The 13,541-nt window shown below is 34.8% G+C and overlaps 1 protein-coding gene across 6 annotated transcripts in view; it reads right to left on the bottom strand.

Moving 5' to 3' along the window:
* MYO3A (myosin IIIA) overlaps positions 1 to 13,541 on the bottom strand; it is a 372,796-nt gene that overhangs the window by 226,656 nt on the left and 132,599 nt on the right. For 5 of the 6 annotated variants that reach the window (XM_072742032.1, XM_026013647.2, XM_072742058.1 and 2 more), the window contains exons 3-4: positions 4,672 to 4,856; positions 1,805 to 1,939 (exon numbers count right to left, since the gene is read on the bottom strand). In XM_072742032.1, the coding sequence (XP_072598133.1) occupies positions 1,805 to 1,939; positions 4,672 to 4,839 (303 nt within the window). In that variant the 5' untranslated portion in view covers positions 4,840 to 4,856. The remainder of the gene's footprint in view (positions 1 to 1,804; positions 1,940 to 4,671; positions 4,857 to 13,541) is intronic. The other variant, XM_072742050.1, reaches the window with a different exon arrangement.

Raw genomic sequence — 13,541 nt, 5'->3', positions numbered from 1 at the left:
CACACACACACACAGATCCAGGCAAGAAACTGGAGGTTTTATTGCCTAGAGAAACTGAACTGAATGCACACAAGATTTGGTGACATCAGTACAGTGGATAATGAGAAGAAGGCATAGACCACTGAATGGTGTCTAAAACAGGGGAGTGAACTGGAAAGGGGAGATACTCGGGGAAGAGTGGGTTTCTAGGTAGGTAAGCAGCAGAGATATCAGAGAGGTAGGTCTGATACATGGCTGACCTCTGTGGAGCAAGAGGACAGAGGGTCCTAGGGGCACAACTAGCAACCTTGCCAAAATTCAGAACACAGGGGCACCTGGGTGGCTCATTGGTTAAGCATCTGCCTTCAGCTCAGGTCATGACCCCGGGGTCCTGGGATCAAGTCTTTCATGGAGTTCCAGGCTCCACTGGGATCCTACCTCTCCCTTCCCTCATCCCCCCTGCTTATGATCTCTCTCATTCTCTATCAAATAAATAAACAAAATCTTTTTTAAAAATTCAAAACACAGATTACAAAATGAAAGAGTAGAGAAGCTGAGCCATACATTTCCAGGCACACATCAAAAGCACAGATCTGCTCAGGAGAAGGTGGTCCCACTGAACTGGGTCTACATTACTACTGCTCTGTATTAAAAGCCTTTCAGTTCTACGTGCTTTTTGTTAACCAAGTGAACGTATTTATTTTGCAAAAGGTAAAAATGATTAAGTCTATCTGAAATTATATTAAGTACCAAGATAGGATAACTTCATAAATAATACTACCAGTCATTTAAAACATACAAAAAAAGATGAAGGAACTGTTAAATGTTAAGAGGGGTTCTTTTTATAGTTTCAAGTATTTTCTACAATGATCATCCATTTTAAAGTCATTTAAAAATCATTCAAAAACCATAATAGAAAAAAAAGTATGAAAACAGTACAATTTATATGTATGTCACTGCAGAAAAACCAACAGGACATTCTGAAAGAAATACAATAATCAAACGCTAATAAAAATCATAACAAACACAATAAATATGTTATTACAGTCGACCAATAAAGGTTTTACTACTCCTGAGTTTGATAGAAGCAACTATTAAAAACACTTGTAAATTTTATCAAAATAAGTAATTACCTCATTTTAATAATATTCAATGAAAATTAGAAAAACTACATTCTTCTAGGGCTGGCAGTTACTTTAACAGGGCACCTTCCCCTATGCATTCCTGCATCAGAGAGAACTGTCCAAACCTCCTCTCAGGAGACTCTACAGCTTTTCCTTTTGACAACTTATTTAGTATTCCACACCATTTCTGATAAGGTTAATAAATGTAAATACCTGGTTCTGCAGGTATTTATGGCATTAGTATTCAATGAGGACAGAAAAAAAATCACAGCTTACCATTTTTGTCTAATGAAGCCTCACTTACATTAATTTTCCCTTGTGCCCTAGCACCTGGCACAGACCCTCCGACACGTGTTAGCTGAGCAAAATACGGATGAATAAATCAGTATTATAATGGAGTCCCTTTTAAGCTTGTTCTTCTGCAAGGAAAAGCATCCTTGTTTCTTGAGTCATTCACTGTGGAGATGTTTCCCTTTACTCTTTAATAGTCTTTGAGGCTTGCTTTTTTTTCCTTTGAGGCTTTTCTTTAATTTCCTAATGTGTCTTAAAAGGATAAGGCCAGTACCGGACAGAATATTTTGCTGAGGCCATCGCCAGCCAGGAACATAACAAAGGAACGGCTTCACGGTGTCGATGTCATATGAACATTCGGTCCTTCCGAGAGGACACTAAATTTCCACAGGTAATGTTGAAACACTTACCTCGAGAACCAACCACAGCTTGTCTCCGTTTGTTTTATCCTTCTTAAAGTACATCCCGTAGAATCTGACCACATTAGGGTGGTCAGAAAGTGTTTTTAAGATGTTATACTCTGCTTCAATCTCTTCGTCCATATCCTAGTTACAAAAAGTCGTAGGAAGAAAACAGTGAGAAAAACATGAATTATGGCAAAGAGACATATTAGAGACCACCAAATAGAGAATTTAATTTGGTCAAAGCAAGCCATTGTTCTAATGGCTTTTATTGTGCTCCATAGTATGTACTGAAATTTCTCATGCCATTATTTAAGGGGAGAGGTTGTGATTTTCCTGCTAATCAAATACATCTCTAATTATGTTGATTTCATCGAGTTAAAAGGGGACAAATAAAAGACTATTTTTGTATACAATTAGAAACATACACAAAGAACAATTCCAGAGAATCTTCCTTTCCTTGCAGTGTTAACTTTGTTTCAGTGGCAAAGCCATTGATATGAAATAAAAACCTAGCCGGTTCATTTTGTTTCTTTGAAACATAGGATGTTTAGAAGCTTTCAAAAGCTAGTCATATAAGCAATAAATTCCTATCTTTCCAAAAAAGTAAAATAAAGTTATACATAACATGGCATACAGCTTTAGTTAGCGAAAGGCCCATTTGCCAGAAGTAGAAAAGGTTGCTACCCTGTCAACAAAGATGCAGGATAACCACTTAGTCATGTTTTTAGAAAACCACAATATGTGAAACAACTCAGAGTAATAAGAAGAGTAATTAGAAGGCTTTCTAATACTGTTTTTACAGTAACATTTAGTGTCCACATTGTTTTATGACAAAATCATGTACTCAGAGAGCCAGAAAGAATTTTAGAGGAGAACTCTAATTTTAGAAAAAGAATCTAAAGCTCAGAGACGTTGGTCACAGAGCTGGTTAGTATAAGATCCACGACCAGACTGCAAGTTGACTGTTTCCCACCTTCTAAGCCCGTTCATTTTTTCCCTTTCTCAGATAGAAACTTACCATATCAAAATTCATAATAGATTCTTTTAATAAAAAAGCCACTCTGCAAAATGCTTGGGATGCATTTAAATTTATTTTATTAAGATTATAATCTCTCAGTTATAAATCTTTTTTATTTGGCTTGTGACATGATAAATGAAGAGGAAATAAATAATTCTTAGAGAAACATACATGTACTATGACAAGAATCAGCACTGTAAAAGAACAAATTTTATACCAGTTATAAAACTGATATATTTCATTAAAGCAATAAAACCAAATGTGATTTTTAAAGTTCATATCATATGAAACATGAGTAAATTATAAAAAAATAATGGCCATATGTATTCATAATCCATTTTTCCTTCTCCATTAAGAAGTAGAGGAATGGGAGAGACATAGCTGGTTATGGGGCCAGACACGGGATCCAGGGGGAGTCCACCTGAATCCCAAACCTTACTTGCAAAGACCAAAGGAGAGAGGTACAGTGACTTTGGTACAGCTTGGTTTGTGTCTCCCTTTAGTTTAAATGGTAAGAACTGGGGCTCCTGGGTGGCTGAGTCGGTTAAGCAGCTGCCTTCAGCTCAGATCATGATACCAGGGTCCTGTGATCGAGTCCTGAATTGGGCTCCCTGCTCAGTGGAGAGCCTGCTTCTCCCTCTCCCTCTGTGCCTCCCCCCCACTGCTCTCACTCTCTCTCTCTTTCTTGGTCTCTCTCAAATAAATAAATAAAATCTTTTTTTTTTTTAAATGGTAAGAACTTTCCAACAGGTGAATATGGAAACATTTGGCATCAGTTAAGCCTATATATAGCTGTCTTTTTTTTTTCTTCCAGTGTATCTAACTTATTGCTTGAAAATAAACCCCCACTCTCCCTTCTCCTCTGCTCAAACTAATATGAAACACTATAGTTATAATTGGTTTAGCAGAAATGAACAATAAAAAGGAAAGACCAACCCTAAGATATTCAGAGGCCTTTGCAGTATCCTACAGTTTATTAGTGTAGAGCTATGAAAGGGACCAGGAGTCCCACGTCTTTCCCAGACATATCACGTCACCTCTGTCATGGCACACTCCATCAAGGCAAGAGTCAAGTAACTGGAGAAACTGCTCTCAGTAGAACTTTGGGGATTATGTGATCACTGAGCTCATTCTGGCTCACCTCTGTGCTATGGGAGAACTATATATTTCCCAGGAGCTAAAAACATTCCAAAACAGCCAGCTGTCATTCCAAGAAAAAAAAAAAAAACTCTCATCAACTTTTTTATGTTCTTCAAGGCAAAAAAAAAAAAGGCTTCAAAAAAAGCCAAAGAGGATCTCCACTAAGGCATCACTTTAAAGAGGCCATAAGGACTGCACGTGCAATTTCAGTTCTTCACAAGGAAACTCACTCAGATTATAAGTGACAACATTTTGCAAACGTTTTGGCAAACCTGAAAATTAATCTCCCATCTCTGCAAGAACTATAATTTAAAATAAAATATTTCTGCATTAGCTTAAGGACATTCTGCCTAAAGTCTTAAATAAATGCAGGAGAAAAAGAGATCTGGCCAAGATGGCATTTTAGAATTATTTCTAGAGCCTTGAGTCCATGTTCTTAGAACTTTCTGAAATAGAAAATAACATTAAGTCAACTGTTGAGCTCTTGAGAGCTCTATTTATTTGTTTACTTATATATTTGTTCATTTATTAAGTATTTATTGGTCCCTATAAGTTAAGTGTATAAACAAGAAAAACCTAACAAATAGACTTTTTTTTACATTCAACTGTAATTGATGTTACGACAAATAAATCAAGTTACAGATTTTTTTTTACTGCCCTGTACAAATAAAAACAAAGTTAATTAGCAGGAGAAAAGAAAAATAAGCTGACATACATGAATTGGGTCCAGGATTTTCACTGCTGCTTTTTGGCCATTTTTCTTATTCAACACTTTAAAAACTTTCCCATAAGTTCCTTTGCCAATAGTTTCGATGATTTCCCATGTATCAGAAGGATCAGGAAAGTTATCAAAGATAATTGTTTTTCCAGTTAATGGAAGCATCTCACAAGTTTAAATCACTGGAGAGAAAAAATACAGTTTCAGCTACATTTGATTGGTGATATTAAATGGCACACATAAACTCATGGGAAATTATCTAACATTTCACTGATATGATGGAAAATACACAGCAGCAACCAAATGCACTCAGAATTATAGAAAATTTTAATTTCAATTCTTTTTGCAAACAGATTAATATGAGTTTAATAATGCTTTGTAAACAGGGCTTTATTTCTGTTTAATATAGTCCCATATTAATTGCTCTTCGTTCTTTTCATATTAAAATAAGAGGCACATATTAAATTACTTTGATATATTGCTTTATACTCAGGTATTAATACAATGAATAAAAAATTTTAGAATTAACCTTAAAGATGATAAAATTCGATGTTGACAAGGTAAATCCCACATATAAGATACAATATCACTCCTCTATAAAACACAATAATGGGTCCCCTCTATAATTCTTTTATGAGGAAATTTAACACAACCTACCAGGTCCTTTAAAGTATGGCCTTTGCTTTATGCCCTAGGCTAATGCCTCACCTTTTCTCTCAGATACTACAAACCAGTCACTCGGGATCTTTTAGAGTCATTTTTTTCTTGCTTAAGGATCTTAATGGACATGAATCCCTCCCACTTCCACCTATGGTTCTTAAGATTTTATTTATTTATTCATGAGAGACACAGAGAGAGAGGCAGAAACACAAGCAGAGGGAGAAGCAGGCCCCCTGTGAGGAGCCCAATACAGGACTCGATCCCAGGACACTGGAATCACAACCTGAGCCAAAGGCAGACACTCAACCACTTAGCTACACAGGCATCCCCCACCTGTGGTTTTTTACTAAATTCCAACATCTACTTATCTTTTAGATCTTAGCTTAGATGTCATTTCCTCTCAATGAGACCATTCTCCATTCCATTTGGGTTGCATGCCTCACCTCTGTACTTGCATAGCACTCTATCCGTGATCACACCAGATCACACAACAGACCCAACACCTGGCACGGTGCTGAAATAATTAGGAGCATATGACCAATGAGGTCAGGTGACTTTTAAATGAAGATGTTATATGTAACCTGAAATAAGACCCCAGGTTTCTTGACTTCCTAGTAGTGTTTTTAACCTTCTATAGTCTCCCTATACTACATTCAACCATTTGTATAAAATTACAAGGGAAAAACAAAGTAACAGAAAGAGCTCCCAGAACTTCTGGTGGCCCTTATAGTTTTTCAATTATCTGTGCAAACCCTCACTATCTTCAATGTTAAAGAGTTGCCTACAGTTGTGCTTGTATGTGTACGTGAACACGCAGAAATACATCTATTAACAAATAGGTATTAATGCTATGAAATAAGGTTAGCCCATGAAATCCATTTGTCTAACCACAATTTTCAATCTCAGCCACGCCACGGATCTGCTGAGTTCTCACTTTCCATATTGCCACCAACCCTATTCATTCTTCATTCCTTCTTCATTTGCTTCTTTACCAGCATCAATTCTATAGCTTGAATTATTATGACTTCCTTGCAAATACCCTCAACACTCTTATTCCTCTTTCTCTACCATCAGTTTCTCAGGATTAAAAAAAAACAAACAAAAAAACCCAATTCTGGTTAAACCCTATATTTCTTCACACTTGTGCCTGTAGTTAGAGAAAACTACCCAGCCACATTGACTGGTTCCACTTCAGATAACAAACCTACACAGACCCTCACCACTCACTAAATGTCCTACTGTGCTTCCCTAGTTTGCCTATTCCTTTCTCAATATTCCACAGTGATCCCTCTGCTCGCATTTTTCTCTTTTCAAACAAAGTGTTTTTCTCTATCTTCTCCCATGAAATTTCCCAACTGATGCCCTTATTTAACAATTAATTTAAAAGATAAAAGCCACAATAAATGCCTTAACACCACGAACTTTTCATCCTGAAAACTACATACCAATGCGCATCAAACATGAGTTCATTCTCATTACCTATCATTGAAGTTTGCTGTTTGGCCTCCATTAATCTGTTTCTTCAGTTCCTTCCCACCTTCAGATCTTGACTCAAACATCACTTTCTTAGAAAGGCCTTTCTTGGGAGGCACCTGGGGTTGAGCGGTGCCCTTTGGCTCAGGTCCTGATCCTGGGGTCCCTACAGGGAGCCTGCTTCTCCCTCTGTCTATGTCTCTTTCTCTCTGTGTCTCTCATGAATAAATAAATAAAATCTTGAAATAGAAAGAAGGAAGGAAGGAAGGAAGGAAGGAAGGAAGGAAAGAAAGAAAGAAAGAAAGAAAGAAAGAAAGAAAGAAAGAAAGAAAGAAAGAGAAAGAAAGAAAGAAAGAAAGAAAGAAAGAAAGAAAGAAAGAAAGAAAGAAAGAGAAAGAAAGAAGGAAGGAAGGAGAAAAGAAAAGCTACATAAAGTTAGCTTTCCCCACATATTTTATTTTTCCTTTAGAATGTAAGCTACAACAGGGTAAAGACTTTTTTTTTTTTTTAACTACTGTATCTGCAAATCCCAGAACAATGCCTAGCATATGGTGGGCAATTAGTAAATTTGGCAAAATGGGCAAATGTTTACCTGTTCTGATAACATAGACCTCAGCTATCTTGTTCACATCCAAATCTAATAATGCCTGACTCTATGCCTGGCATATAGTAGATGCTAAATATTACAGCTGTTGAATAAATTAATCAATGTGGTTCTTCAAAAGAAGTTTTTAAATGAGGGAGAAAAATAAGGATTAGGGAGAGCTGAAAAGAATTTGAAAATCTGAACAAAATAACGATCATGTTCTGATTCATTATACTTAAGGGCACATCATCTTGTAAATGGCTATGAATGCCTGCTAAAAATTACATCACTATATAAAAACACACTTATGAATAGTTCTTAGAACACTTAATCTTTATGAAATTTGTGCCTTTGATCCAAAATGCAATGGAATAAATAAGAAGTAATCAGTAATAATCATCCACTTTAGTGATTTCACAATCAGTGACAAGATAACTACTTCTTACATTTATATGCTTGAGTCATGCAAATAAGCATTTATGCCACCCATATAATGTAAAAGTTAGACCAAAAGGCCAAATTAAATCTTGTTAAATGCCTGAAATAAGCGTTTTTAACCACAAGAAACATTCATTATATGGGATACTGCCTTTCAAGTGGTAGTGTTATTGAACACGGTTTTAATTTCTCCTACATTAATTATTAGAAATTAACTCCTGGTATTTAAATATACAGGCATAAGAATTCAATTAAGAATGACTGAACACCTAACGTGTTTAGAGTATTTTAGAATCATGGGGATACAAAGATATGCAACTTAAAGATAGACAGATCTAAGTAATAATATGAAAAGTGATAGATAATAGAAACAAGCATAAAGTGCTAGAGTAGGCCAGGTGAAAATGCAATTAATTCTGAAGTGATATTGAAAAGATACAGAAAATAAGCAGTATTGGAGCTGGACATTAAACATGAACTAAAGGTTGTCCAAAACATAATTTCCTCTTTAACAATTCTTGGTAAGACAAATATTTAAAGTAGTGCATTGTTATATTATAAAACATTATAAAACAATAATCACAGAATAGCAAAAGCACACCTAGTGAAATCTTATTTAAAAAAACCAAACTCCCAACAAGTAGGTAAAATGAAGCCTCAAATGACTTCCTCAAAATTAAACATTAAAGAATTCAAAAACTTAGAATAGAAGCAAGTCTTCTGAATCTTAAGCTGTACTTTTTCCACTACTGATTATTTAAGAATATTAAATTAAAATGTGAGTTAGTAAACAACTAATTATTTAATGATTACAGTAGTATTCTACATGGCAATGAATCCTTTTTTTTTTTCTAATCCTTCAGTACTCACAGAATAAAAAATAAGTCTCTAGCTCATAAAATGAAAACTAACTTCTTAATTATATGATCATATATGCTAAATAACTTTTTGGCATATATACTTACTATATTTTGACATATGTATTTACCATAATTCCAGAAAGGTACTTCCATTTTAAAAGCTAGATCATCATCTTTTTAAATTGATTTATTATAGGGATGCCTGGATGGCTCAATGGTTGAGCATCTGCTTTGGCTCAGGGAGTGATCCCAGTGCTGGTCCCTGCAGGGTGCCTGCTTCTCTCTCTGCCTTTGTCTCTGTCCCTCTCATGAAAAAATAAATAAATCTTTAAAAAAATAAAATAAGTTGATTTATTATATATTGAGCTGCTGGGTTTTTTTTTTCATGATAGAAAAAAGACCATAATATAGTGAAAAAAAGTATCTTACTTCAGGATCTTATCATTCACCTCAACACTTATTTTGACTATTTTGTACACCTGCACTTCATTCTGCTTTACTAAAATAACCAAACTGCCTTCATGCTTATTCTAAAAGACAGCAGGAGTGATCTCCCATTGGGCTGTGTCTTCGCTCTGCCTGGAATGCTCTTTCTCCAGATACCAATATCGCCTAGTCCTTCACTTCCTTTAATACTTGCATCAGCCATCACCTCCTAAATAAGTCCTATCCTAACCATCCTGTTTAAAATGCCAACCTGCCCTCTTCCAATCCATCCTACCTCCAAATTCCTGGTCTGGCTTTCCCTGCTCTATTTTCATAACACTTTTTACCTCCTTTCATACTACATCACTTCCTATTTATTATGTTTTATTTATTGTTTTTCTATACTACTAGAATGTAAGCCCATGAGCATGGAAATTTTATCCAGGTTGTTCAATGATATATCCCAAAGATTCTAACTCCATGACAGGCACAAAGGAAGTACTCTCTAAGTATTTCTTGAATGCTGGATAGAAATGAATAGAAAAATTTCACATGATTTTACCAAGGAATTGAATCAAATATTTAAGAAAGTATGTCATCTTATGCAATCTATCTTCAGAGACTAGAGATAGAGGGAACATTTGAGAGTACCTACAAAGAGAGATAAATTATTAAAAAAAAAAAAAAAGAACCAAACAAAAACCCTGGATATGCAAATTAAAATAAATGAATTGAAAAATTGCCTAGAGGGGTTTAAACATACTTGAACAGACAGAAGAAAACCAGCAAACTTGAAGACAAGTCATTTGAAATTATCAAGTCTGAGGGGAAAAAGGAATGTAGAAAAATGAACAGAGCCTAATGGATTTACAAGATACCATCAGAAGAACCAACATAAGCATTATGAGTACTAGAAGGAGAATGAGGCAGAGAGACTATATGAAGAAGTGATAGCTGAAAACATTGTAAATTTAAGGAAAAGACAGGGATGTACAAATCCATGTAGATGGATCTACAGATCCAAGAGGCCCAACAAACTGCAAGGATAAATCCAAAGAAACCCACACTGAAATACATTATAATGTAGCTGTCAAAAGTCAAAGACAAAGAAGGAATTTTGAAGGCAGCAAGAGAAAAGCAATTCATCATTCACATGATTTCCCAGCAGAAATCTTTTAAGTCAGAAGGGAGTGGAATAATATAGTTAATGTGATGAAAGAAAAACTTGTAAACTGAGAATTTTATATGCAGCAAAACTGTCCTAAAAATGAGAGACATGAACACTTCCCTAAATAAATAAAAGCTGAGAGAGTTCATTACCACTAAATATGTCCTACAAGAACTGCTAAAGAGAGTCCTTCAGGTTGAAATGAAAGATGCTAGACACTATATAATGCTAAAAGGATTAACTAATCAAGTTATAACAATTATATAGATGCACAAAACATCAGAGCTCCAAAATATATGAAACAAATGTGATATAATTGAAGGAGAAATAAATAGCTCTCCAATAGTAGCAGGAAACTTTAGTACCCTGCCTTCAGTAACAGATAAAACAATGGGACAGAGATCAGTACGGAAACATAGGACTTGAACAACACTATAGATCAATTGGTGGTCTATACAGACACATACAGAATGTTCCATTTAACAATAGCAGAATACACATTTTTCTCAAGTGTAGATGGAACGTTCTTCAAGATAAACCATATGTTAGGCCATAAGACAAGTCTTAGTAAATGTAAAAGACTGAAAGCATACAGAATACCTTTTTCACTCAGAACATAATGAACTTAGACATCATTCTGTCTAAATTCTGGAAAACTGGAAAATCCACATTTATGTGGAAATTAAACAACACACTATTAAACAACTAATGAGTCCTACAAGAAACCACAAGGAAAATTAGAAAATATCTTGAAGCAAATAAAAATACAACATAGCAAAACTTGAGGTATGCAGCAAAAGCAGTGCAAAGAGGCAAGTTTATTGGTACAGAAGCTTATGTTAAAAAAGAAGAAAAATCTCAAGTCCTAATTTCATACCCTAAAACTAGAATTAGAGGAAGAGGAACACATGAAAGCCAAAAGTAAAAAAAAGGAAATAACAAATTATTAGAGCAGTGATAAGTAAAAAAGAAAAGAGAAAACCCAACAAAACCAAGAGTTTGTTCTTCAAGAGATAAAGTTGACAAATCTTAGTCAGTACCCTGACTAAGAAAAAAATGGAGAAGACATAAATAAGAAAACCAGAAATGTAACAGCGAGCATTACTACTGATTTCATAAAAATAGAAAGGATTGAACTAGGAAAATTTACATGCCCACACAGTGGATAAACTAGATAAAATGGGTAAATTCTTAGGAACACAAAATCTTCCAAGACTTAATCATGAAAAAATTAAAAATCTGAATGGACCTATTACAAGTAAGGAAATTGAATCAGTAATCAAACACATGTCAACAACAATAGAAGCCCAGGACTACATGGGTTTACTGGTTAATTCCACTAAACATTAAAGGAAAAATTAACACCTTAAACAAAAATTAACACCTTACGCTCTTAAAAAACAAGTACTAAGAATCTTTAAACTCTTCCAAAAAATTTAGGAGGACTTAGCAGTGCCTAACTCATTCTATGAGGGTAGCATTACCCTGATAGCAAAGCCAGGCAAAGAAAAGAATGCTGCAAACCAATAACCCAATAAGCACTGAGACAAAAATCTTCAAATAAAATACCACCACTCTGAATTCAATAGCATATTCAAAGTGTCTCAATGGCACAGCCAAAGAGTCATATACAATGACCAAGTGGGATTTATTCTTGGAATGCAAGAATGGTTCAATATATGAAAACCAATCAATGTAACACATAGCATTAACAAAATGAAATGTAAAAAAATGATCATTTAAATTAATGCAGAAACACACTTGATAAAATTTAATACTCATTCAAGATTTAAAAAAAAAAAACACTCAAAGTAAGAATAGAAGAAAACTCCCTGGACATAGTAAAGATCATCTATAAAAAACATATAGCTAACATCACACTCTTTGGTGAAAGACTGAAAGCCTTTCCTCTAAGAACAAGAACAGGCAACAAGGCCTACTTTCGCCATTTCTACTCAACAAAGTACCAGAAGTCCTCACCAATGCAAGTAGTCAAGAAAAAGAAATAAAAGACATCCATGGATAAAGATGTTGTGTGCATACACACACATACGCACACAATGGAATATTACTCAACCATCAAAAAATTAAATCTTGACATCTGCAATGTGGATGGAACTAGAGGGTATTATGCTAAGTGAAATAAGTCAATCAGAGAAAGACAATTATCATATAATTTCACTCATGTGTAATTTAAGATACAAAACAGATGAGCATAGAGGAAGAGAGGGAAAAATAAAAAATGGAGACAAACCAAACACTTAACCATAGGAAACAAACTGAAGGTTCCTGGAGGGATGGGGTGATGGGGTAATTGGATGATGGGCATTAAGGAGGGAATGTGTAATGAACACTGGGTGTTATATTAAACAGATGAATCACTGAACTCTACCTATGAAATTAATAATACACTATATGTTAATTAATCAAATGTAAATAAAATTAAATTTTTTTTAAATATATATTTTTTTAATTTTTTTTTATTTATGATAATGACACAGAGAGAGAGAGAGAGAGGCAGAGACATAGGCAGAGGGAGAAGCAGGCTCCATGCACCGGGAGCCCGACGTGGGATTCGATCCCGGGTTTCCAGGATTGCACCGTGGGCCAAAGGCAGGCGCCAAACCGCTGCGCCACCCAGGGATACAAATAAAATTAAATTTAAAAAAGAATAAAGCATTTCCATATCAAAAGTAAAAAAAAAAAAAGACGTTCAAATTGGAAGGGAAAATTAAAATTATCCCTATTTCTCTATTCACAGATGACTTGATATTCTATGTAGAAAGCCCTAAAGAAGCCACAAAAGGATCATTAGAACTAATCAATGAATTCAGGAAAGTTGTGGGATGCAAAATCAGTTTAATTTCTATACATTAACAATGAATGTGAGAAGGAAATTCAGAAAACAATTCTATTTACAATAGCATCAAAAAGAAAAAAATACTTAGGAATAAATTTAAGCAAGGGGGCAAGACAAGAGACTTGTATAGTGCAAACTACGAAACATTGCTGAAAGAAATTAAACAAGAAACAAAGAAAGAAATGTAGAGACATCCTGTGCTCACATATTGGAAGACTTGATACTGTTAAGATGTCAATACTACCTCAAACAATCTACAGATGCATTCCCTACGAAAATCCCAAAAAGAAATAGAAAAAAAAAATCCTAAAACTCACATGGAATCTCTAAGAACTTCAAATGACCCAAAAAATCCTACAAAGAAGGATAAATTTGGAGGTCTCAACACATCCTGAT

Source organism: Vulpes vulpes, chromosome 2 (genome assembly GCF_048418805.1).
Source record: "Vulpes vulpes isolate BD-2025 chromosome 2, VulVul3, whole genome shotgun sequence".
Lineage (NCBI taxonomy): Eukaryota > Metazoa > Chordata > Mammalia > Carnivora > Canidae > Vulpes > Vulpes vulpes.
The sequence above is the reverse complement of the archived record's forward strand: the minus strand, read 5'-3'. Positions and strand labels throughout refer to the sequence as shown.